This window comes from Trichosurus vulpecula, chromosome 6, assembly GCF_011100635.1.
Source record: "Trichosurus vulpecula isolate mTriVul1 chromosome 6, mTriVul1.pri, whole genome shotgun sequence".
NCBI classification, from domain to species: domain Eukaryota; kingdom Metazoa; phylum Chordata; class Mammalia; order Diprotodontia; family Phalangeridae; genus Trichosurus; species Trichosurus vulpecula.
Genome location: NC_050578.1, coordinates 168,480,460 through 168,503,401, shown reverse-complemented (window position 1 = coordinate 168,503,401; position 22,942 = coordinate 168,480,460). Strand labels below are relative to the sequence as shown.

General features: G+C 37.8%; 1 protein-coding gene across 1 annotated transcript in view; it reads left to right on the top strand.

Annotated features, from left to right (window-relative positions):
• WDR19 (WD repeat domain 19) overlaps positions 1–22,942 on the top strand; it is an 87,839-nt gene that overhangs the window by 42,924 nt on the left and 21,973 nt on the right. The window contains exons 20-28 of the mRNA XM_036762333.1: positions 1,060–1,117; positions 2,171–2,317; positions 2,406–2,488; positions 3,037–3,120; positions 3,896–4,042; positions 5,944–6,068; positions 11,321–11,433; positions 18,719–18,787; positions 19,652–19,729. Of these exons, the coding sequence (XP_036618228.1) occupies positions 1,060–1,117; positions 2,171–2,317; positions 2,406–2,488; positions 3,037–3,120; positions 3,896–4,042; positions 5,944–6,068; positions 11,321–11,433; positions 18,719–18,787; positions 19,652–19,729 (904 nt within the window). The remainder of the gene's footprint in view (positions 1–1,059; positions 1,118–2,170; positions 2,318–2,405; positions 2,489–3,036; positions 3,121–3,895; positions 4,043–5,943; positions 6,069–11,320; positions 11,434–18,718; positions 18,788–19,651; positions 19,730–22,942) is intronic.

Below are 22,942 nucleotides of genomic sequence, written 5' to 3'. Positions count from 1 at the left end.
TTGTGGCCAAGCATTGGTAGATTACTTCTAGAATCATCCCCTGTCAGCCAGTTGAGAAGCTCTGCTGGCTCAAAGGGACAGAACTTTAGGCTTTCCTTTGGTCTGGGATTCCTGCCCTAGTTATTTCTCTGAAGGCTTCAGATGAAGCTAAACCCTAGAACTGAGACCCTGCTGTGCCCTTGTGATCCTAGCCTCACCACTTCTCTTGCCTCTCCCGCCTCAAACTTCTCTTCAGGTATACCACTGCAACTGCTCCATACCTGGAATGCATTCAAAAATGAGTAGTGGACAACAAAACTGCCAGTTAGCATCTGTTCCCAGCTCAGTGCCCCAGTACAAATATGGGATCTCCTCTTGACCTGGTACTCAGCCTCTCCCTGTGTTGAAGCATTCCATATGACTTCGTTCCTAGTCAAACCTTTTCCCCAATGGCCACAGATCTTCCTGATTCTTTATGCTGACTTGGGCTGGAAAAGTGATTCGCTGTGATAATTTCATGAATTTCCCCCAATCAGGATTTGGTCTGGTGCATTGTCTAGATCTCTTCAGAGGATTTTTGGAAGGAACTTGCTGAGCTGCTTTTTGCTACGCCTCTTGACTACGCCTCTGATTGATTCTATCTTTAATGAGTTTAAGCAGCTTGAGATCTGACCATGTATTCTATTTATTTTGTATTACCAACAATAATTTGTGTCTCTTATAGCATTGAGCACAAAGGGAACACTTGCGAAAAGCAACTAAACTGAATTGAAGGAAAGTGAATTAGTTTGCCTCAAATATTCTCAAGAAAGGAAGTGTGTTCATCAACTTAACTTCATTCTACAAATAAGTATTACTAGTGGTATTCAAACAAATATTACTTGCTTGTTTCCTAGAAATTATTCCTGAGCCTGTTTTTGAACTGTATTACTGGAAGGAGTTCCCACACAGACAAAATCAAAGAGTCTTGATGTGTTGATATATATTCTGGGAAGATATGGGAATAAAAAACTTAATGTAAGATATGTGAACATAATATTCTTACTTTACTAAACTATACTATGATTTTTTTTCTTTTAGGGGTGATTATGTAAATGCTTTGGCTCATTATGAAAAAGGAATAACAGGTGATAATAAGGTAACCTTGAATAAAGACCAAAGAATTATAAATTCTTCTCTCCACTCATATGGCCACCACCCTAATAGAGGCCCTCATCCTTTCTTGCCTGACCTATTGAAGCACCTCATTCATGCTTTCCTCCTTGCTTTCTTCCCCTGGCTTCAATCCATGTACTCCACAAAGCTGCCAAAGTGATCTTCGTGAAGCAAAGATCTGAACAGTTCCACTCCCTTCTCCCTGATCACTCAAGAAAATTCTGTGACTCACTATTGCCTCCAGCATAAAATACAAATCCCCCCCAGCTTGGCATTTGAAGACCTTCACGATCTGGCTCCAGCCAACCTTTCCAGGCTTACTGTACCATCACCCCCCACTATGGACTCAGTGTTCTAACCATCCTGAACTGCTTCATGTTTACAGAACACAGCCCTCCATCTCTTGTCTCTCTGCCTTCACACAAACTGTCTCCTGTGCCAGTAATGCACTCCCTTCTACCTTCCACCTTAGATTCCTTAGCTGCCTTCAAGAATCACTTCATATTCCATCTCCTATGGAAAGCTTTTCCTTGTTTCCTCCTTTCCACCAAATTTTATATCTGTTTTTCATTCTGTCTTTGTATCCCCAGCACATCACATGTAAGTGTTTAGTAACTGCTTGTTGGACTTACCATTTATAAGCATCTATACCGGAAAAAGAAAGCTAGACTAATCATTTTTCTCTTATTAATCTACTTTTTCATGGCCCATGAGCTTTATGTCCAGAATTTTATATAAAATGTAACACTGTATCATAGACGAGACACTGACAAATCTAACTTAAAAATTTATAAAAACAAATTTTAAAAAGCAGTTTTCTAAAGAAGGAAAATGATTGGTACTCTGACAATTGGCAGATGTGAAACAAAACAATGAATAAATGTCTTTTCAGCATCTCCTCAAAACATTGTTCAAACGATTCAATTAATCATAGCAATATCATTTCCCCAGTTTGGGACTGGTGAATTTTCATCATTTTTCCCTTCAATAACTTTCTGTTAAGGGAGTGGTTTAAGTATTTGTTTTTCACTTCCAGCACCTAGAACATGATGAAGCCTGTCTAGCTGGAGTGGCTCAAATGTCTCTTAGAATGGGAGATATTCGACGAGGGGTTAACCAAGCCATCAAACACCCAAGTCGCCTCCTGAAAAGGGATTGTGGTGCTATTCTGGAAAATATGAAGGTATTTTTTTCATTTATATAAATATTCACTTGAAGAAAATGAGTCAGTCCTATTCTTCATAAATATCAACAATACTCTCCTATTGCAGCAATTCTCAGAAGCAGCCCAACTGTATGAAAAAGGGCAGTACTATGACAAAGCAGCATCTGTTTACATTCGCTGTAAAAACTGGTAAGGATTTACCAATATAATATTTAGAAATATATATATTTTAACTCACCTCTACTCCATAATAATCACCTGTATACTTCTCTGCCTTTACCCGTATTATTTTCAAGTTGCTCTTCCAACCCTGATATTCCACCACCGTATGCGTAGACGTATGGAATCAAGTATTTAGTCTTCCAACTCTCCTCATGCAGTAATTCTTTACTCATGCCCCTCTTTTCTTTACCTTTTTCTATACATTTTTTATCTTTGACTGAATCTAAATATCTTATGTTGAAAATTGTTGTCTTTGAAGGTGGTGATTGGTGTGGGTAAATCCTAAATCAGTTAAATTACTAAATGTCCAGAAAAGACTTATAAACCCTCTCTTCTCTTTCTATTCTCTATTCAAGAAAAGAAAAAACCAGTTATTGACTCCATGATATAATCAGTAGTTGAGATTTTGAAAAATCATGGTGATTTTTTTAAAATAGGTCAAGAATTCATAGTAATAAGTTAATTTTTAATTTGAATGAATGAATAATTAAATTTTTATTGTACCATTTTTCTAGGGCAAAGGTTGGCGAGCTTCTACCTAATGTTTCTTCTCCCAAGATCCATCTACAGTATGCCAAAGCTAAAGAAGTAGATGGAAGGTTTGTATACTTTCTAGATTGTGTAATTTTTATATAAGTTTTCAAGTTAACTATCAATATACGAATAAAGTGGAGGCAGAGCAAAGAAGAGGAATATCCATATTCATACTCTTCATATTCAAAACTCTTTAAAAATGTTGAAAATGCCAAAAGTCACTCCCCAGTAGATAAGTTGTTAAAGGATATGAACAGTTTTCACAAAAAGATCTGGAACTAAAAATGAAATTAAAACATGCTCTAAATCACTTTTGATAGTAGCAAAGAACTGGAAACAAAGTGGGTGCCCACCAACTGAAGAGTAGCCAAGCAAACTGTGGTTTATGAATATAATGGAATATGATTGTGCACTAAGAAATGATTAATATGAAGAATTCAGAGGAATATGAGATTTGTATGAACTGATGCAGAACAAATTAAGTAGAACCAAAGGAATAAAATACAATATGAACAAAAGGGAACAGAAGGATCACTAGTTAAAAAGAAGTCATACTCTGAGAATTTGAAAACCAGCAAACATCTCAGGTGACAGATAATCAAACACACCCTCTCCTTCATGGCAGAGAGGAATACTGCAAGAAAAGAATATCATTATCTCTTTTCAGATGTGGTCACTGTGTTGGATGCTTTTGTTTAATTGTTTATCTCAAGGGAAAGTTCAGTTGGTTTAGGAGGTGTTGAAATGACTGTGATGCGAAGACAAAATTTAGCATCAATAAAATTTAATTTTTTTAAATTAAGCAAGTCTGCTTATACAGTGGTCATTTATTTCTTACAGATATAAAGAAGCCGTTCTTGCTTATGAAAATGCAAAGCAATGGAACAGTGTAATCCGTATCTACTTGGATCACCTTAATAATCCTGAAAAAGCTGTTCGAATTGTCAGAGAAACCCAGTCTCTTGATGGAGCCAAAATGGTAGCCAGGTAAACTATTTCAACTAACCTTCTAGGTTTTCTCCTGATGTCAGGTCAACTAGGCTTACTTCTTACTCTTGCTCAGAAAAAAAATTCCATACTCACTGTGGTGTTAAAGATCTTCCCCACCCATTCAGTAGGCCTCAGGTGGAGCTAGTTAAGGGAAGCTTCACAGGTGGAGCCAGTTAAGGGAAGCTTGATTAGGAGAGGCTTGATTGTAGGCAGCCTTACACCCTTTACTTACTAGCTGAGAAGCCCCAGGCTCACACCCTTTTGCTAATTAGGTCACGATAGGTGTGAGACCCTCAGACCCTAAAAAGAGTTTCTATACCCAGAAAATAGCCATTGAGGAGTGAGAATTCAGGAGTCAGAAGAAAAGCCAGAATTCAGAATTCAGCCCAAGGAGAAGGAGTAAGAACTCAGAGTCAACAGAGCTGCAGAGAGAGTGCAGAGCAGAGAGTGGAAACCAGGGAGCTGCAGAGACCAGAGAACTGAGCAAGGAGAGAATGCAGTCAAGCAGACAGTTGGGATTCCTTAGTGTTTAGAGGAAAGCCCCGGCAGGGGGGAAGGTTACAGGATGACTTGAGTCCCTTCTGTGATATTGTGCTTTAAGTTCTTTGCTGTTATGATGAAGTGGACTTACTGGTTTGGGGATATAATTGCTATGTCGAATTGGAGTCATTGATTTTAAGATTTGATCCTCTGGTGTCGGAATAAATGTTTTACTTCTTCTGCCTCCTATATGGAGAGTCTCTTATATCCTCTGATACAGAACTATACAGGCATAATCACAAACATCATAGATGTTGCATTTATTGCCTTAATGATACACTCACCTAGCTTCACTTTCCTTTTTTAGCCCTATTTTTAGCCCTAATATCATTTCCCCAATATCCTAAATTTAAAGAGCTAATTCTCAGCTGGATAGAGTTCAGCATTCCTTCTACTTTGGAAGCTCTTTCTATTAAGAGTCACCTCTACTAGCTTACATTCATTTTCCTGGCCAGATACCTCACAGAATAGTATTTTGTATGTCCTCTTACAACCTTTTGTAGCATTATAACATTGATTCAGAAGGTCCTCAGTCCTTCAACATCCATTCTCAAGCCACATCATTTAAGAACACTGAATTTGGAGTCAGAGGACCTGGGTAACTTGGACAACTTAGTTTCCTCTGAGGTCCATTCTAGCTTGAATCCATGATCCCATGATCATAACCTTTCCAGAAAGCCTTTCGATAGGGATTCCAAGTGAAAAAAATTAGATATAACAGATTTGGTTCTGTTTTCCAAGACTTGGAGAAAACATCTTTTTTCCCATGAATGTTGGTTTTCCTCCTGGCTTAAAATGAGACATCGAAATGTTTCTGTTAGTTTTGTTTTTGTTTTTCGAGGTGAGCTAAGTGGAGGGGCATTTCTAGGGTATCGGTACTTTTAGTAGAACTGTTTTTCTAAGGCAAGGGATCAAAAAATTTGGTCCTTCCCCAGAGCCCCCCGCCAAGGGTCTCCTCCACAAACAACTCCAGACTACTAATCTCTTCCACTCTTTCTTAAAGAATGAAATTTCTCTTGAGCTTAGCTACTTTTAAAGACCTTAGGATCATGGCTAATTGGTTTGCTTATCCCTTCCTGTTATTCTCTTGTTGGGGATCAAAAAAAAGGGATCATAGTGGGATAAACCTTATTAACCCATGAAAACTTCATCCTGCTGACTACAATTCTGTGACTATATCATCCTAGCTAGTCACACCCACCCCTCCCTTATGCTCATAAAGTTTTACATAATTTGTCTAAACAGTTTATCACAGTGGGAGCTCGAAAGGTTTTTTTGTTGTTTTTTTTTTAAATAAATCACAGATTGTGTTTTAATACAAACCATAATCTAACTTGTAGCAAATTATTTTATTCTAGATTCTTTCTTCAGTTGGGTGACTATGGCTCTGCCATCCAGTTTCTTGTTATGTCCAAATGTAATCATGAAGCCTTTGCTCTGGCCCAGCAGCACAATCAGATGGAAATCTATGCAGATATCATTGGTAAGCAGAGTGCTTTTTTAAATTTTTACTTTTAATTACTTTTAATTTTTTTAAAAATAAAAACTAGATACTGAAAGTTTAATTGATCAAATAAGTCTTTTAAAAATGTGTGCTTGATCTCCTATATGCTCTACTCTAAGGCTAGATTCAGTAGGACCTTGTAGATGAGACCACTTTATAATTCGATCCATTTATTGTTTCAGTTATTTAGCCCCATTGGATGTAGGCCAAGATTTACCTGACTGGTATTTAACAATGACATAGTAAAACTCCTGAGTGGTAAAGAAAATGTGTTGTTTTCAATGTGCCACTTTTTTGTTTGAAGAGTATTAATAAGTCAGCAAATGAAATAGTCGTATTGTGATGATCTGTGGCATGCATTGTTGACGATTGATACATAAGTAGAAATTAGTCTATCACTAAAGCTATGTCACTATGATTTTGGAGGAATCAAAAAGAGAGACTTCTTATTCTCAAGATACTTAATGCAAATTCTTTATATATTTGATAAACTTAGAAATCATTGAAATCTTTAAATTTCCATCCTAATATCATAAGCCATTATTTAATGTCCAGAAAGCCTTTTTGTGACAAAATATTAGTGGTAGTTAGCAGTGGGGTTGATGAGAAAAATATAGAAACAGATTTTTATTTGGGTTTTTTGAGAGGAAAGGGGTTGGTTTTTTGTGTTGTTTTGAATCCAGAAACACACTGTAATTTTCTAATACCTAGAGAATGTCCTTGCATTGTATCTAGTAGTGCATTAAATTACATGTTATGACCTTCATGTCCACTAGGTGGCAAAAGTGTATAGCATGCCAGGTGTGGAGTCAGGAAGACTCATCTTTCTGAATTCAAATGTGGCCTCAGACGTGTACTAGCTTTGTGACCCTAGGCAAGTCACTTAACCCTGTTTGCCTCAGTTCCCTCATCTGTGAAATGAGCTGGAGGAGGAAATAGCAAACCACTCCAGTATCTTTGCCAAGAACACCCCAAATGGTGGTCACAAAGAGTCAGACACAACTGAAATGACTGAACAAAGTGTGAACAAATTTATGACCTTCATATTTGAATAAGACAAGACCCACTTATTTATCTCATGAACTGCTGTTAAAACTTCCTGTTTCCATGCAGTGTATCCATACTACAACTTTCAGTCCTCAGGCCTGGAATCAGGATGTTTGGTTGGTATCTAGACTGTTGAATTACTAATGCTTGGTCTCTAGATCTATGTACCTATGATCCCTGTTCAGGGAGAGAGTCATAAAATTTTGAATTACCTTCTTAATCCTCTCACCATTCAAGTGGCAATCAAGAAAGAATCAGAAAACATTCTTTTATCTTGAATTAATCTAATTTAATATCTTTCCCTAAGTGCCTAGATTGCAGAGAGATAGGTGCCCAATAGTTAAAAACAAAAGTACAACCCTGAGGAAGACTGAGGATAAAGTCAGAAAGAAGAAACCAAATATAAGGTAGGAAATGGAAGGGATAGGGTTGGAGAGAGATGAGAAAATGGAAAAGGAGTAAGGAATAGCAGGGGTTAGGGAAAAAAGCTGCATATTTCAGTTACAATTAGAAGTCATCAAGTAAACTTTGTACCATTGTGATTTAACTTTATTAAGATAGCTATAGAGTATCAAAAACATGTAATTCTTTTAAAAAACTAAAATAAGGGGCAGCTAGGTGGTGCAGTGAGTAGAGCACCGGCCCTGGAGTCAGGAGGACCTGAGTTCAAATCCGACCTCAGACACTTGCTACACTTACTAGCTGTGTGACCTTGGGCAAGTCACTTAACCCCAATTGCCCTGCCCAAAAAAACCCAAAAAAATTAAAATAAGAATAAAAAAATCTTAATTCCAGATTCCCTTGTCTTTCATGACAGTTTACTATTTGTAATTTGTTTTTCAGAGAAATAATGAAGCGTAATGGAGATAGGCAAATGCTTAGAGTATATTAACGTGTGCTTGGCTAATGCAGCTTCCCCATATAGAGCTTGCTTCCAAGAGAGCTGTATGATGTGAGAAAGAAGGAGCTTGGAGACACTGTGAAGCTTGTATGGGCGTTATGTAGAGAATCTCTCCATGGAGCCCCACAAATGTGCAGGGTCCAATTTTATCCTGGATGAACTTGCACATGTTACCATGTATGCATGTATATAGGATCTCTTCCAAATCTAGGCTGGCTATATTTTCCCCTCAGGGTCTGGGGAGTTTGGAAAGTCTCTTTTCTGTTATTGTTAACTTAAACTCCCATTAGCTCTGTTGTTCACATTGTTAGGTGCCAGTGTCCCCTCCTCATACTCAATAAACTTCAGTGGCTTTCCACCAGCTCCAGGATCAAATACACAGTCCTCTGGCATTCAAAGCCCTTCAAACCCTATTTTTCCTTCCTCCTCATTACCTTTCCAGTCTTCTTATACCTTATACTACCCCCATATATACACATGCTCTTCCATTCAATGACACCAGCCTCCTTGATTTTCCACATACAAAACACTCCCTCTCTTGACTCCAGGTATTTCAGCTGGCTGTCCCCTACACTTGGAATGCTCTTACTCCCTATCTCTGCCTCCTGACTTCCCTGGCTTCCTTCAAGTCCCAACTAAAATCCTATCTCCTATGGGAGTCTTTTCCAATTCTTCTTAATTCTAATGCCTTTGCCCATTAGTTATTTCCTGTTTATCTAGTGTGTAGCTTATTTATACATATGTGTTTGCTTGTCATCTCTCCCATTCAATTCTGAGTTCCTTGAGAATAAGGAGTCCTTTGCCTTTTTTTGTAAACCTAGCAGTGCTTAGCACAGTTGTCTGACATACAGAAGATGGTTAATAAATGCTTATGGACTGACTGTGTGGTCATCTCAGTCCCATTTGACCGCTTCAAATCAGTCCAGTTTTACAAAGGAACATTTGCTTCCAAAGATAAAACCAGAATAAGTATGACATTTCCCCCAGTACTTGGGCCATGCTGTCCCCTACACCACCTCAGTCTCTGGGATGAGTAGGTTCAAACCTAGCCCAGGTTCTGCATCATATTTGTCCTAACAAATTCATTTCCAAAGGTAGTATCACTGCTAGATGAGTCCTTGTCTCAGCTCCTGCTAGCCTGGGTCCTGAAGGTCACTCCTTGCTCCTTGGGGCATCAGTGCTGCATTGGGTGCAGACCCATACTCTGGACTGCCAGGTGTCCAGGGCACACTTCTGACCTTTCAACACTCACAAGACTGGAGGCTCTACCTCCCTCGCCTAGAACAAAAAAGAACAAATGCAGAGGCCAAGGACCAAAACCCGTGTTTTAAGGGCCCCATGGACTTAACATGGAGAAGGCCCCAAGTCCTTGCCCCTTATAACACTGTCTCTCACCAGATGCATTGAGTGGAGTCCAACTATGATAGGAGCACAGCCAGAGAGAAAATAGCCAAAGACACTAGACTGAGGCTGATTCAGTCAACTAGTCAATAAACAGTTATTAAGCACCTTGTATGTGCCAGGCATGTGCTAAGCACTATGGATGCACATATGAAAAAAAAAGCAATCCCTGTCTTCAAGGCCTCAAGGAGCTTACAGTCTAATGAGGGAAGAAAACAGATAAAAAGAAGCTGAAAATCAAGTTGGCAGAGGGTTGGGAGCTGGGGTACATGACGGGGAATCGTGGAAAAGTCAAAGAAGTCCCAAAATAGCACCAGGTGAGAAATGAGAGGTTCAGAGCTGAGCTCCCTCCTTAATTGGGGATTTTGGAGTTCATGGTTCCAGCCTCCAATCAGAGGAGAGGGCAGTAATGAAGTGGAGTACCAGGGCTGATGAGATATTCCAAGATGAGATTTTCCCAATAATGAGCTTCCTGGTGCATAGAGGAAAGCTCAGCGAAGTCACAAAGAGTGCAACCCGGTGAGAAATGAGATGTTCTGAGCTGAGCTCACCCTAAGCCAGTAGAAAATGGATGCTCCTAACCACATGGTTAGCAAATTGATCCAGTTACAGAATGTAGATGCATAATCCATAGTCTCTCTCAAGCCCCTCCATTCCGCGTCATCATGACTCTCCCAAAAGCAGGCTCCTTAGCCTCTCTGCATGGGGAATCTGTATCAATTAAGGACACAGATGTACTCCAAACATGCGTCATTCTCCATTAGAGAAGGTTATGGGGTATTCTATTAACTGAATATAGATTACATTAAGTATAATGTATAAGTTATTGTAGTCCTTTGATTTTTAAAAGTAAGATTCTAATATTCTCCCAACTTGTTCCTTTTTACACACATATTTTGAGAGAAAATTAATAAGGGTTTTCCTGACGTAATTCCTCCCGCAGTTATAACAGTTTATGCTTTATTGAAATAGCAGCCACTGCTGCCAGCAAACCTCCTTTAAGCAAAATGTGCTTTGCTCTTCCCAGATCAAAGAAAATAAAAAAAAAAATAACACTTCTAGGCAGAGGAGTTATATAGTATTCAGTTAATACCCTCTCACCTATCTACATCTCCCTCATTTATCCCAGATGTTCAGAACTATCATATCCTGTCTGGATTCAGACTGTGAGCTAGAGGTACTTAAGATCCAACCTGAAATGTGAAAGGAAAAAAATTAGACAGCTTGAGGGGGCTCTAAAAACATTCATTTTATAGATGAGAAAACTGAAGCCCAAAAGAATTAAGTTATTCTCAAGTTCTCATAGTAGCAAAGTTCCTGATTACCAAGCCAGGGATCTTATTATATACCAAATATATACATATATGTATGTGTATATACATATCTGCACATATATACATGTATGTATATGTGTGTATATATTATGTAGATGCTATATATCCATATGAAATTTTGCCTCTTAAAGGTTGTCTACATTTCCTTCCCATCCTTATGATTGCTTAAGGAATTGCTGAAAGAAGGGAAAAAGTTAGGTCTAAGTTGTTGTTGAATTTGCTGATTCCTATAAACTCTTAAATCTGTAAATGAGAATGAATTTTTTTAGATTCATAAAAATCACTGAGAGTGGTAGTTAATTAAGCCAGATTCTCTCATAATTTTAATAATTTCTCCCCCCTCATTTATTGCTTTATATAGAATAAAGAAATCACTAGAAAAGTGAGAGAGAATGTACTGATAGCAAAGTTGATACATGGCCCACTTTACAAAACTACAAGTTATAATACATATGATGTCTTCATTTTTAAATATTATGTAGATTATTTATCAAAGCTTTACGAAGTATTAACTTGAGAATGTTTTACTCAATGAATTTGTGTTATAGGTTCTACAGACACTACTAATGAAGACTACCAGAGCATTGCAGTATACTTTGAAGGAGAAAAGAAGCATCTTCAAGCAGGAAAATTCTTCTTCTTATGTGGCCAATATGCACGGGTTAGTATTTACAAAGGAGAATACCACCAGAATTCATAGAAATGGCTAAAGGAAAAAATTGAGGGTTCCAAGGAAAAAATAAATATGACCTTCACTGTCCCAGACTCAGAGTCAAAACTTCAGTGCTCTTTGATCAATGCCTTGTTCAGGCTCTCATTAAGCTTTTCTAATGTCTGTCAGATCCATCGCTTTTCTGTTCCATAGTTCAGCCAGACTCTTATCACCTCCTGCCACAATGAATACAACCTTCTCACAGCTTCCTTACTCTTCTCCCTCTTGAATGTATTATCATTGCCAACAATCTCGCTAAAACACCACTTTCATGAATGAACAGAAGAGCATTTGTTAAGCACTTAACTGTGTCCGAGGAGCCTTGCTAAGTGCTAAGGATACAAATAGGAAAGCTAGATAGCCCCTGCCCTCCAGAAGCTCATATTCTGATATGGGCAGATGACACAATAGGGGAGGTTTCAGGGGCAAGTGGCAATGCCCCGTAGGGGACATCCACAAAGCAGATGCTCATGCATTTTCTTCAATGCCATTTTCACTGATAAAACCATATCTATTTCTGATGTTCATCCACGTGGCAATGCCAAAGACTTTGGTGGCAAGGATCTTCTTCTGTTGGTTCTCAGTAACTGTGACTGCTGAAGAAGCAGGGTGTGTAGCACCTACAGAAGCAGTTGCCTGGTTATTTCTCTACAAGGATTGACCCTCTCAATGATGGTTTAGCTTGCTGAGCTGCAAGCAGGGCTAGTGATATGGGGGCCTCTGCTATTTGCTGGGACTTTTCAGCATGGGGTTCTGGGCTGTCTCTGTTTAGGTTTCAGGTGGTGATTGAAGTTGACTTGCCTGATACATATAATCTGTCTCTGAGATCAAGAAGCATTTATTAAGCACTGACTGTGTGCTAAGCTGTGTACTAGGTACTATGAATTAGAGACAGAAATTACATAGTCTCTACCATTAAGGTGCTTCTATTCTCCTGGGGAGGAAATCATGTAAACATACATCCTAGAGTACTTCAGGAAGTGGCAGATGGAATTCCCAAAAAACTGTCAGGAATCTTTGAAAGATTGGAGACTTAGAGAGGTTCTGTAGGCAGATGTCCAAATTAAAAAAAAAAAAGGATCAGAATAAAATTGGTAAAAACTGAAAGAGAACCAAACTTTGATTCCTGATAAAGTTGCTAGACATTTGGGCTTCATGAAGAGAGGCAAAGACTCCAGGACTAGGCAGGAGAGGGTCCTACTGAAGTCTGCTCTTGCAAGATCACATTTGGTCCCAAGTAGTTCATTTTTTGTTTCTTTGTTTTTAAATAGATTTTTATTTATATCTTTTGTTTTTATATTGCCTAGATTTCTCCTTATATTTCTTTCCTCTGGAAGGGGAACTTCCAGAGAGCCATCTTTTATACAAAGAACTGATATCACAATTTTGAGAAGGATATTGATAAACCAGAGATTGAACAGCCTTGACATCATACCATATAAAGATCAGTTGAAGGAACTTGGAGAAGACAACCCAGGAAGGACATAATGATTGTCTCAACTATTTGAAAGGGCTGTCACATGGAAGAAAAGATTAGATTTGTTCTGCTTAGCCTCAGAGGGCAGAACTGGTGGACATTTGGAAAGAGGAAAATCTAGGCTTGACATAAGTAAAAACTTCCTGACCACTAAGAGTTATCCAAAAGTAGAATGAACTTCCTTGACGGATAGTGAAGACCCCACTGACAGTCTTCAGGCAGTGGCTAGATGATGACTTTTCAGTTACGTTATAGTGGGGATTTTTGTTCAGGAATGGATTAGACTGGATAGCCCCAGAGCTCCCTCCTAAGGCTGAGTTTCTTTGGTTTTGTGCAGGAAACCTCAGTAATTCTTTTTTGCCTGCAAAATGAAGCCCCAATTCTTTAACCTAACATCAGGGAAATTAGTGAAAGATAAGAGTGTAGAAAGAGTATAGAAGAGAACCCAGGGCCAGAACTTAGGGAACACCTATATTTAAGGGACCCAGAGGAGTCTGAGTGACCAGTCAGAGAGTTGGCAGAGAACCATAAGAATAATGTTACAGAAGCCAAGAGAAGAAAGGGCATCAAGAAGCTGGTGGTGGTCTGTTGTGTCAAATATTGTCAGAGAGGTCAAGGAAAAAAATGATTGGATTTAGTAACAAGGTCTTTGGAAGAGAACTGTCTCAGCATTCTGGGAACAGAAAATGAACTGCAAGAATTCAGCGAATGAATGGTTGATGAGAAAGTGTAACTAGTGAGGGGCCAATATTTTTCACAGTAGTTTGGTAGTGAAAGGGAGAGAACTTGACAGCTTGAAGGTAAGAGTGAAAGGGAAGGGCCTTTTTTAAGGGTTGGGGAGACTTGAATATGTTTGTATATTCAATGGAAGGACTCGATAGAAAGAAAAAGATTAAAGATGCTTGACATGAGTTAAGATTGATGAAGAATAATCATGAAGAAAATGGGAGGGAATAGGATTGAGAATATAGATAAATAAGTTAACTTGAGCAAGGAGGAGAGCTTCCTGTGCTTCTTGGGACGGAAGGAAAAGATGGGTGAGGGCACTGAGAGGATAAAAGCATAAGAAAGGAATTGAGAGAGTTTATGGCAGATAACAAATCTTAGTAAATGAAGAGGCAAGGTCCTTTGTCATCTGCTTAGAATGAAGGCATAGGATTCACAACTGAAAGAGTGGGGAAAGGGTTTGGAAGAGCATGAATCTAATATTATATTGTTTGCTGACATTGAACCCTCTGCTGCTACCAGAGTTTCCTACTCACTATCTCCTAAACACATCTCATTCTTTCCTTATTCCGTCCCCTGCAACTGGTAGGCCTTCCTCCCTCCTTTCTCGAAAAATCCTACCAATCAAATTCTACCTAATTCTCTGAAGTGCCATAGAATTTATTATACATTCTATTTGCTTCACACTTAAGTCATATACTGCTTTACACTGTAATGTAACTTTTCATGAGTGGAACTTTAAAGTGATGAAATGATCATTTTAGATTTCTAAAATAGTTTCATTACTTTATTGTCGAACTGCATATAGTGTGTTTCCTCAGACCTAAACTCCTTGAGAAGAGGGACAGTATGATACTTCCTTGAATCTCCTATAATTCTTAAGTGCCATGTGCCTGGAAGTAACTGCTGAGTGAGTTTTGTAAAATGATTGAAAGAACCCAATTTTGGATTATGCCTTTTGAAATTAGGAAACATTTTAATATCCTTTAACATCAAAAATCAGAAGAAACATAAATCTTCAGCGTATTAACTAGATTTTCCCATTTCCCAAGTTACTTCCTGCTTAAAAAATATTAAGCATCTATTATGCTTCAGGCACCAGTTGTGACTGAGACATTTTTAGAAACTGTTTATTCTGTATATTCACTGAGAAAAATGTAAAATGTGAAGATGGCTTCCTAAACAGATGCAGAGCAGCCAGCTCCTACACACCTACTACAGCAAAAACCTGGAATTCACACCAGACCAAATGATGATCAAGAAATCCAATGAGAAGCTATAGTGAATTATTTCTTCTGCACCCAGAACAGAAACAAAAAGTCATCCAGAAGCCCCCGGGCAATAGGAAAGTAGGGCCATTAGCAAAACCAGCACTAGCACAAAGAGGAAACTTGTAGCCTCTTAGCATGATGTGGAAACTACAGAACCAACAGAGTTCTGGGTCTGAAGACAGCAGTGTGGAGGGCTCTCATGAGGAAGCCCCAGGGAGCTCTGAAACCTTTGAAGGCCCCAAGGAGTGGTAGGGACCAGTATGCTGTAACAGTGCTCAGACCATGACAGCCCAGACACCCAGAATCTCTGAGGTTCCTCGCAGTCCATCCTGACATGCTATAGAGAGGTACCTGAAGATACAGAGTGGGTGTTAGGGGGACCTAACACCCAGATGTGGAGGTCATCGAAGAAATACAGGGGAACTAAGGTGATACGAAGCAGAGCTAACTACTCCTACCTAAAAGCTCAACAGGGGCAGGGGCAGGGTCTGGCCCTCACACAAAGCATCAATTCTAGAACTAAAACTGTAGAAGTTAGTAAAACAAATACATCAATTGATACAAAAAATTATTCAGAGATCTCCCGAAAGGAGATAATAACAAATTGCTTTTCCACGGGGACTATATGACTATCTGAAAGAAATGAAGCAGGAGATTAAAAAAGAAATTAAAAGATCTAGAGAAAAGAGAAGGACAAAAAAGTATCTTAGGAAGAGAAATTGATGAACCTTATTCAAGTAACAAACTCCCTAAAAACTAGCATAAACCAAACAGAATTCGTTGATTCCATGAGACAACAAGAAATGTTATAACAAAATCAAATATTGAAGAAAATAAAAGAAAATATAACGTGCCTAATATCAGAAATAACTGACCTGGAAATGGTCCAAGAAGAGGCAATTTAAGAACCACTGGGCTCCATGAAAACTAAGATTTTTAAAAAATCCTGGACAGTATACTTCAAGAAATTATAAGTGAAAACTGCCCAGATCTATTAGGACTAGAGGTCAAAGTAAGATACAAAGAAACCCCAAAAAGTAAAGTCCCAGAAATATCATAGCCAAAATCCAGAGCCCCAATATCAAAGAAAAAAATACTGTAAGTATCTAGAAAAGAGGTAGTTCAGGTACTAAGGAACCAAAAACGTAGCACAGAGGAGGCAGTAGAAAGAGGCCCCAACACCCAGAGCTTCTACTACAAACCAAAGGAAATCTTTGAGTACAGTATTACAAAAGGCAAATGAAATAGGCTTACAACCAAGAATACTTAACCATGTAAAGCCGAGTATAAGCCTGCAGAGGAAAACAATTGACCTTTAATAAAAATACTTTCAAGCTTTTCTGATAACAAGACCAGAGCTAAATGGTAACTATGAAATACAAACACAGAAATCAGGAGAAACCTAGAAAGGAACTTATTTGAACAACTGGAAGGGGCTGTCGATGATGATGATGATGATGATGATGATGATGATGATGATGATGATGATGATGACGACGACGACGACGACGACGACGACGACGACGACGATGATGTAGATGATGTACTAACATTTTATTAAGGGGAGAATAGCTGTCCTTTCAGAACGTTGTCTTCTTTTTTAAAATTCAGTTTCGTTTTACTTTCCTGTCCCTCTTATCTCCTCCCCCCAATTGAGAAGGAAAGGAAAAACCCATTATAAACCTTTGTAAGCAAGCAAAACCAATTTCCACAATGTCAAAACAAACAAAAAACCATGCCTCAATCTGTACTTTGAGTCCATCGTTTCTCTCTGGAGGTGGTAGCATGTTTTATGAATCTCCTGGAATTGTGGTTAGTTATTGTGTGTTGATCAGAGTTCCTAAATCTTTCAAAGTATTTTGTCTTTACAATATTGTTATTGTATAAATTTTTCTCCTGGCAGAACCTTAATGACTTGAAGGGGCCTTCATGAAGTTAAGTAAGAAAAAGAGGTGTCCTTTCGGGGTAGATTGGTTGTGGTCTGAAGATTTTAAGAGAAGAAAGAGAAGGGAAGGTAAAAGAAATATGCTAGTGTATCAGGGAGGAAGAAAGAGTTGGAACTTGCTATTTCTTATAATTGGGGTGCATAAAAAGAATACATAAACATGGAAGAAAGGCTAGGGAGAATGGACATTAGAGTAACTTCACTCTTACTTGAAATGCACACAGGAAGATTTAACAAACACAGTATCTCAAATGGGAAAGGAGCAGAGTGAAGAAGGGTGAAAGTAACTGGAAGGGAGTTTTTATAAGCCAAACAAATTCAGCTTTGGAGTCTGTATCCTGAAGGGAGAAATAAAAGGAGAAAAAAGTAAAGAACTAGAATGGAGGTGGGGGGGGGGGGGTGGCAGGATGTCCCATCATTGGGAAATGAATTGACAAATTTTGTTATATAAGTGTAATGAAAAATTATTATGCTATACCAAATTATAAAAGAGGTGATTTCAGAGAAATCTAAGTGGTATGAACTGATACAGAGGGAAGTAAGCAGAACTATAAGAATAATTTGTAGAAGGACAATATTGTAAAGAAAAACAACTTTGAATGACAGCTATTTCTAAAGCAATGACGAATCATGTCTTTAAAGAAGCCATAATGAAACATGTTACCCACCTCCTGACAGGTATTGGAAACAAAGTGCAGAAAAAGACACATTTTTTTAACATGGCCAAATGAGAGTTCATTTTGCTCCACTATGCTTATTTTTCACAAGGGTTTTTCCCCCTCATTTTTATTGGAGGGAGAGGGTTTCAGTAGGTATAGAATGAAATGGAAATTCATGGTTTCACATACAGTCTTTTTGTATTTTGCTGTACATATGGAAATCATCCTTTGTGTGTGTGTGTACAGAATAGTTTTAAAAAGAAAGAAAAATACAAAATGCCATGAAACTGCAAATCCTTGGTAATGATTTTCAAATTACTGCTTCTCAGTTTGGAACTATGCCCCAAAGCTACTAAACTGTGCACATCTTCTAACATAGCAATGTCATTACTTAGCCTGTACCCCTATGAGATCAAAGAAAGTGGAAAAGGACCCATCTATACTAAAAATATAGTAGCACAACTCTAGGCAAAGAACTGAAAACTAAGAAGGTTCCCATTTATTGGGAAATGGCTGATAAATTATGGTGTATGAATTTAATGAAATAATGTTGTGCCATAAAAAATGACAAAAGGGGTGGTACCAGAGAAACGGGGAAAGTCTCATATGACTGATGCAGAGTAAGCAAAATCAGTAAGACAATTTATACAAACAGCATTGAAAAAGTTAAGATTCTGATTAACGCAGTGACCAAATGCGATTCCAAGGAACTGATGATTCTACTTACCTCCTGAAAAAGGAGATTAAGGACTCAGGATACAGAATGAAACATATATATGTGTGTGTGTGTATATAAATAGATATATTTTAGTTTTTTTTTCCAAAGGGGTGAGAGAGTGAGGTGAAAGAAAATAATTGCTTTTTAATTGAAAAAATTAAATTAAAAAGAATCATTGTTTCATTGTTTTAAGTAGTATACTAACGATTTTAACTTGACTAACATAGGAGCAAAAATTTATCTTGTTCTTATATTTACAACTTCGGTTTAATTTGTAGCTGAAATGCTCCACATATATTTTCTAAAAATAATTGATAATGCCTTTAACTTTAAACAATAACAAAACTAATCAAACGTCTATTTTGGCTATTGCTCTTACATATTAGCATGTAGTTACTGACTTCTAAGGTCACCCTTGCCAATCTCTTTTTCTTTCAGGCACTTAAACATTTCTTGAAATGTCCAAACTCAGAAGATAATTTGGCAATAGAGATGGCAATTGAAACAGTAAGAAACTTTTCAAGCTGATGTTTTTGAGGTGATGCGGGCCAGACCTGGGGTTGAAGTTACTGCCTTAGGCCACACAACTAGTTTGTATGAAAGGTGGGACTCTTTAATCAAGGTCTTCTGGACTCTGCAACCAGCTTTGTATCCACTACCCCACTCAAAGCCTTATTCAAGTTAATGAAGAAGATCAAATTTTTTCCCCTGAGATCTAAAGTTTGTCAGAATTCTCTAAATCTATCTAGTTCTGGCATAATAAGACACTTTCAAGATAGAATGTATTATGCGTTCTAATATAATTTACCATTTAATCTTTTTATCCATTTCTAGGAAAACACAAAGGTTTTGAACCCACATTTTAGCGTTTGTTATACATCACAATGTATTCAAGCAGAGTGTACGAGCGACTGTCACTCATATAGTATGGGCTGGATGCTGTGTGTGGAAGGAGAGGTCCTAGATGCTATCCCCAAAGTGTGGTGTGGGGAAGTGGGAAAGAGCATTGGTCTGGAAGTCACAAGGGCTGATTGCTAGTCCAGGCTCTAGCATGAAGTTTGCTAACTCCTTGTGTGGTCATGAGCAAGTCCTTTAGAGCTTTCTGAGAACCATTTTCCTTAACCAGAAATTAGAAAATTGGACTAGATGATGTGTAATATCCTTTCCAACCTTAATGTTCAGTGACTTCTAGGACTTTTTGTTCTAGATAGAGTCAATTATTCTGAATGAGATTTTTTTCAAATGCTTTATATCTGCTGCTTGTAAATAAGAAATATGTAATAATGAAGATGTTTTCATATACTTTTCTGCATGCTTTATATAATAATATACTACAGGAAATTTATATTTTTCTTTGATTTTATTTAATAGGTTGGGCACGCTAAGGATGAAGTTTTAACTAATCAGCTAATAGACTATCTCCTGGGTGAGAGTGATGGTATGCCTAAGGTATTACAATCGTTTATTTCACTTAACTTTTTAGGGATCTTGCTTATGAGATTTTATTTCATTCTACCCTCTGATTGTGTTTTAGCTTTTGGAAGAATTTTTGTTTATTTGTCATTTAAAATGGACACTGTAATTGATGATATACATTGAAATCTCCTTCTAGATAATACTGAGACAGTTATCTCAAAGGGTAACTCTACTGAAAAAATCAGAAAATATTATGCCAGTTATGCTAAAAGCATAAGTATATGTTATTTTAAATTCAAAAGTTGCAAGGAAAAGAGACAGAATGCTATATGGCAAGGATATATTCTGTTCCTTCACTAAGAATCCATAGAGAAGTATTCCAGGAAGAACATAAAGTATAAACACATTATTAAGGAAAAGTACTGGGTTATTCAATTCAACAAATTTATTTATTAAGTACCCACTACGTACAAGATACTGTACAAGGTTCTAGGTACAACAACAGTCACCTGATCTCAAGTTTACATTCTATTGAGGGAGCCCAACATATTCTCAAGTATATTAAAAAAATACAAAATTATTTCCATAAAAAGAAATTCCATTACTTAGAGGACAAGGGAAGGCAATATGTAGGAGACAGCACCTGAGCTGTAGATTTAAGGAGGCAGAAATGAGGAGGATGAGCATTCCAGACATAGGGACAATGTGCAAGGCACAGAGACGGAGGTGAAATGTTGTATGCAGGAAACTACCAGCAGGCCAGCTTGACTAGAACAGAGAGCGAGCAGAATAATATGGAAGTTAGAGCCGAAGAAAGGTAACTGGATGATGATAAACTTGAAGTGATTTGAATGTTATGCTGAAGAGTCGGTATTTTATCATAGAAGTAGTAAAGGAGACTCTGAAGATTTTTGTATAAAGGGTGACATGGTCAGACCCGTGTTTGGGGAATATCAGTCTGGCAGAAATGCATGATGGATTGGAAAAGGGAGATGCCAGAGGTAAGGAGACTTGTTAGACGGCTATTGTAGTCATCCAGGTGAGAAGTGATGAGTGCCTAAACTAGACTAGACACTGCGTGAATCAAGAGAAAAGGATGGATGTAAAAGATGATGTGAGTGTCGGCATAACACCACTTGACAAATGATTGGATAGGAGGGTTGAGGGAGAAGAGAAGTTAAGGATGGCCTCAAGAGTACAAACCTTTGTAGCTCCCATTGAAAACATCAGCAGATTACAGCCATGAGGATAATCCCTGGCATAATTCCTTGTGTGACTGGGTGAAGAGAGATTACAGCAGAGTCTCAAACTCAGGCACCAGCTAAGACAGACAGCCTTACAGAGCTGGTGCACGAGTATGTCACCAAACTATTGGACATGAATTACAGTGCCTTGGTGGACCAGTATCTGCCTGAGTACAAGAAACTGGCTAAAGAAGGAAGACCTGAAGAAATAATTGAGTAAGAGAGAGGGACTAGATTAGGGTTCCCCTTCTGTCCAAAATGAGAAGAGAACAGAAGGAAGGCCAAAAGGACTCATACTCAAGCAGGACAACTTTGAAAGTTACATATTGAATTTATATACACTTAGAAAATCAAGCCCAAATTAGTAGGTATTCTCGGTTTCATATGAAAGCCATTCCTTCTGTGTTACAATGAATATGGAAATACTGATTTTATTTGATATTTCATAAGTTCAGAATTTAAAAAATGAAAAACAAAATAAAAACAGAAAAAAATTGAAAATTCATATTAAGATGGCAGTTAGCCCAGCTTTCATATAACTACTTCAGCAAAAACCTTAAAATAACCCTAGACCAAATAATGGTCAAGAAATCCAGCGAGAAAACTATCGTGATTTCTTTCACCTCAAACTACATTAAAAAAAATTAGAAGCCCATGAGGAATAGGAAAGCCAGGTGAATGAGCTGTAATCCTCTCAGTGTGACTGGAGATGGGTCAGAAATGCCTGTGCTGTGAAAAATGATGAGCAGGCTGATTTTAGGAAAACTTAGAAAGACTGGCATGAAATAATGAAGAGTGAAACAAGCAGAACCAAGAGAACATTGTGTATAGTAACAGCAGTATGGTTCAGAGAGAAAATGTGAATGATGAAACTATTCAAATAAGCTCCAAAGGACCTATGAAGGAAGATGCTATCCACCTCCAGAGAAAGAACTGGTATATGGAACTTTGTATTGTATAGTTTCACATATATGTGTGTGTCAAATGTTAACCTTTTCTAGTGTGAAGTTGGAAGGGAAGGAGGGGAAAAAAAGGAAAAAGTGGCAGAGGTACTAAGAACCACAATTCTTAGACTGTAAATAAACTTTAGCTTGACTGTTGGTACTTAAGAAAAAAGAGAAGAAATATCTGTAGCCTGAATTACTCTATGTCTGGAAGCAGCAAGAGTAGAGACCTCCTACAAGAAAGTCCCAGGGATGGAATGGTTGTGGAAAAATTGGAACACTAATGCACTGTTGCTGGAGTTGTGAACTGATCCAATCATGCTGGGGAGCAATTTGGAACTATGCCAAAAGGACTATAAAACTGTGCTTACCTTTTGATCCAGTGATACCACAGCTAGGTCTATATCTCCAAAACATCAAAAAAAAAAGGGAAAGGGACTTATTTGTACAAAAATATTCCTCTTTTGTGAGGTGGCTGAGAATTGGAAACCGAAGGGATGTCTATCAGTTGGGGAATGGCTAAACAAGCTATGGTCTATGATTGTTATGGAATATTATGGTGCTATAAGAAATGACGAGCAGAATGATTTCAGAAAAACCTGGAAAGACTTCATGAACTGATGCAAAGTGAAGTGAATAGAACCAAGAGAATGTTGCACACAGTAACAGTTGTACAATGAAGAACTCTGAATGACTTAGCTATTCCTAGCAATACAATGATCCAAGACAATCCCAAACAACAAATGATGAAGTATACTGTCCCCCTCCAGAGAAAGAACTGATATTGTCTGAATTACAGACTGAAGCATGCTATTTTTCACTTTCTTTCATTCTTAGTTTAAGAAAAACAAATATTTTAAATTGTTTTAACATGTAATTGGGGGAAAATGAAACTATATCTATATCTATATCTATATCTATATATATATATATATATATATATATTTTAAATTTGAACACAGAAAAAAAAAGTACCAAGGAGTTCAGAATTCCACAGTGTGGACTTTGTAAGCAACTGGGAATGGCAATGATCAGTCTCGGCATGATATCACTCAGAC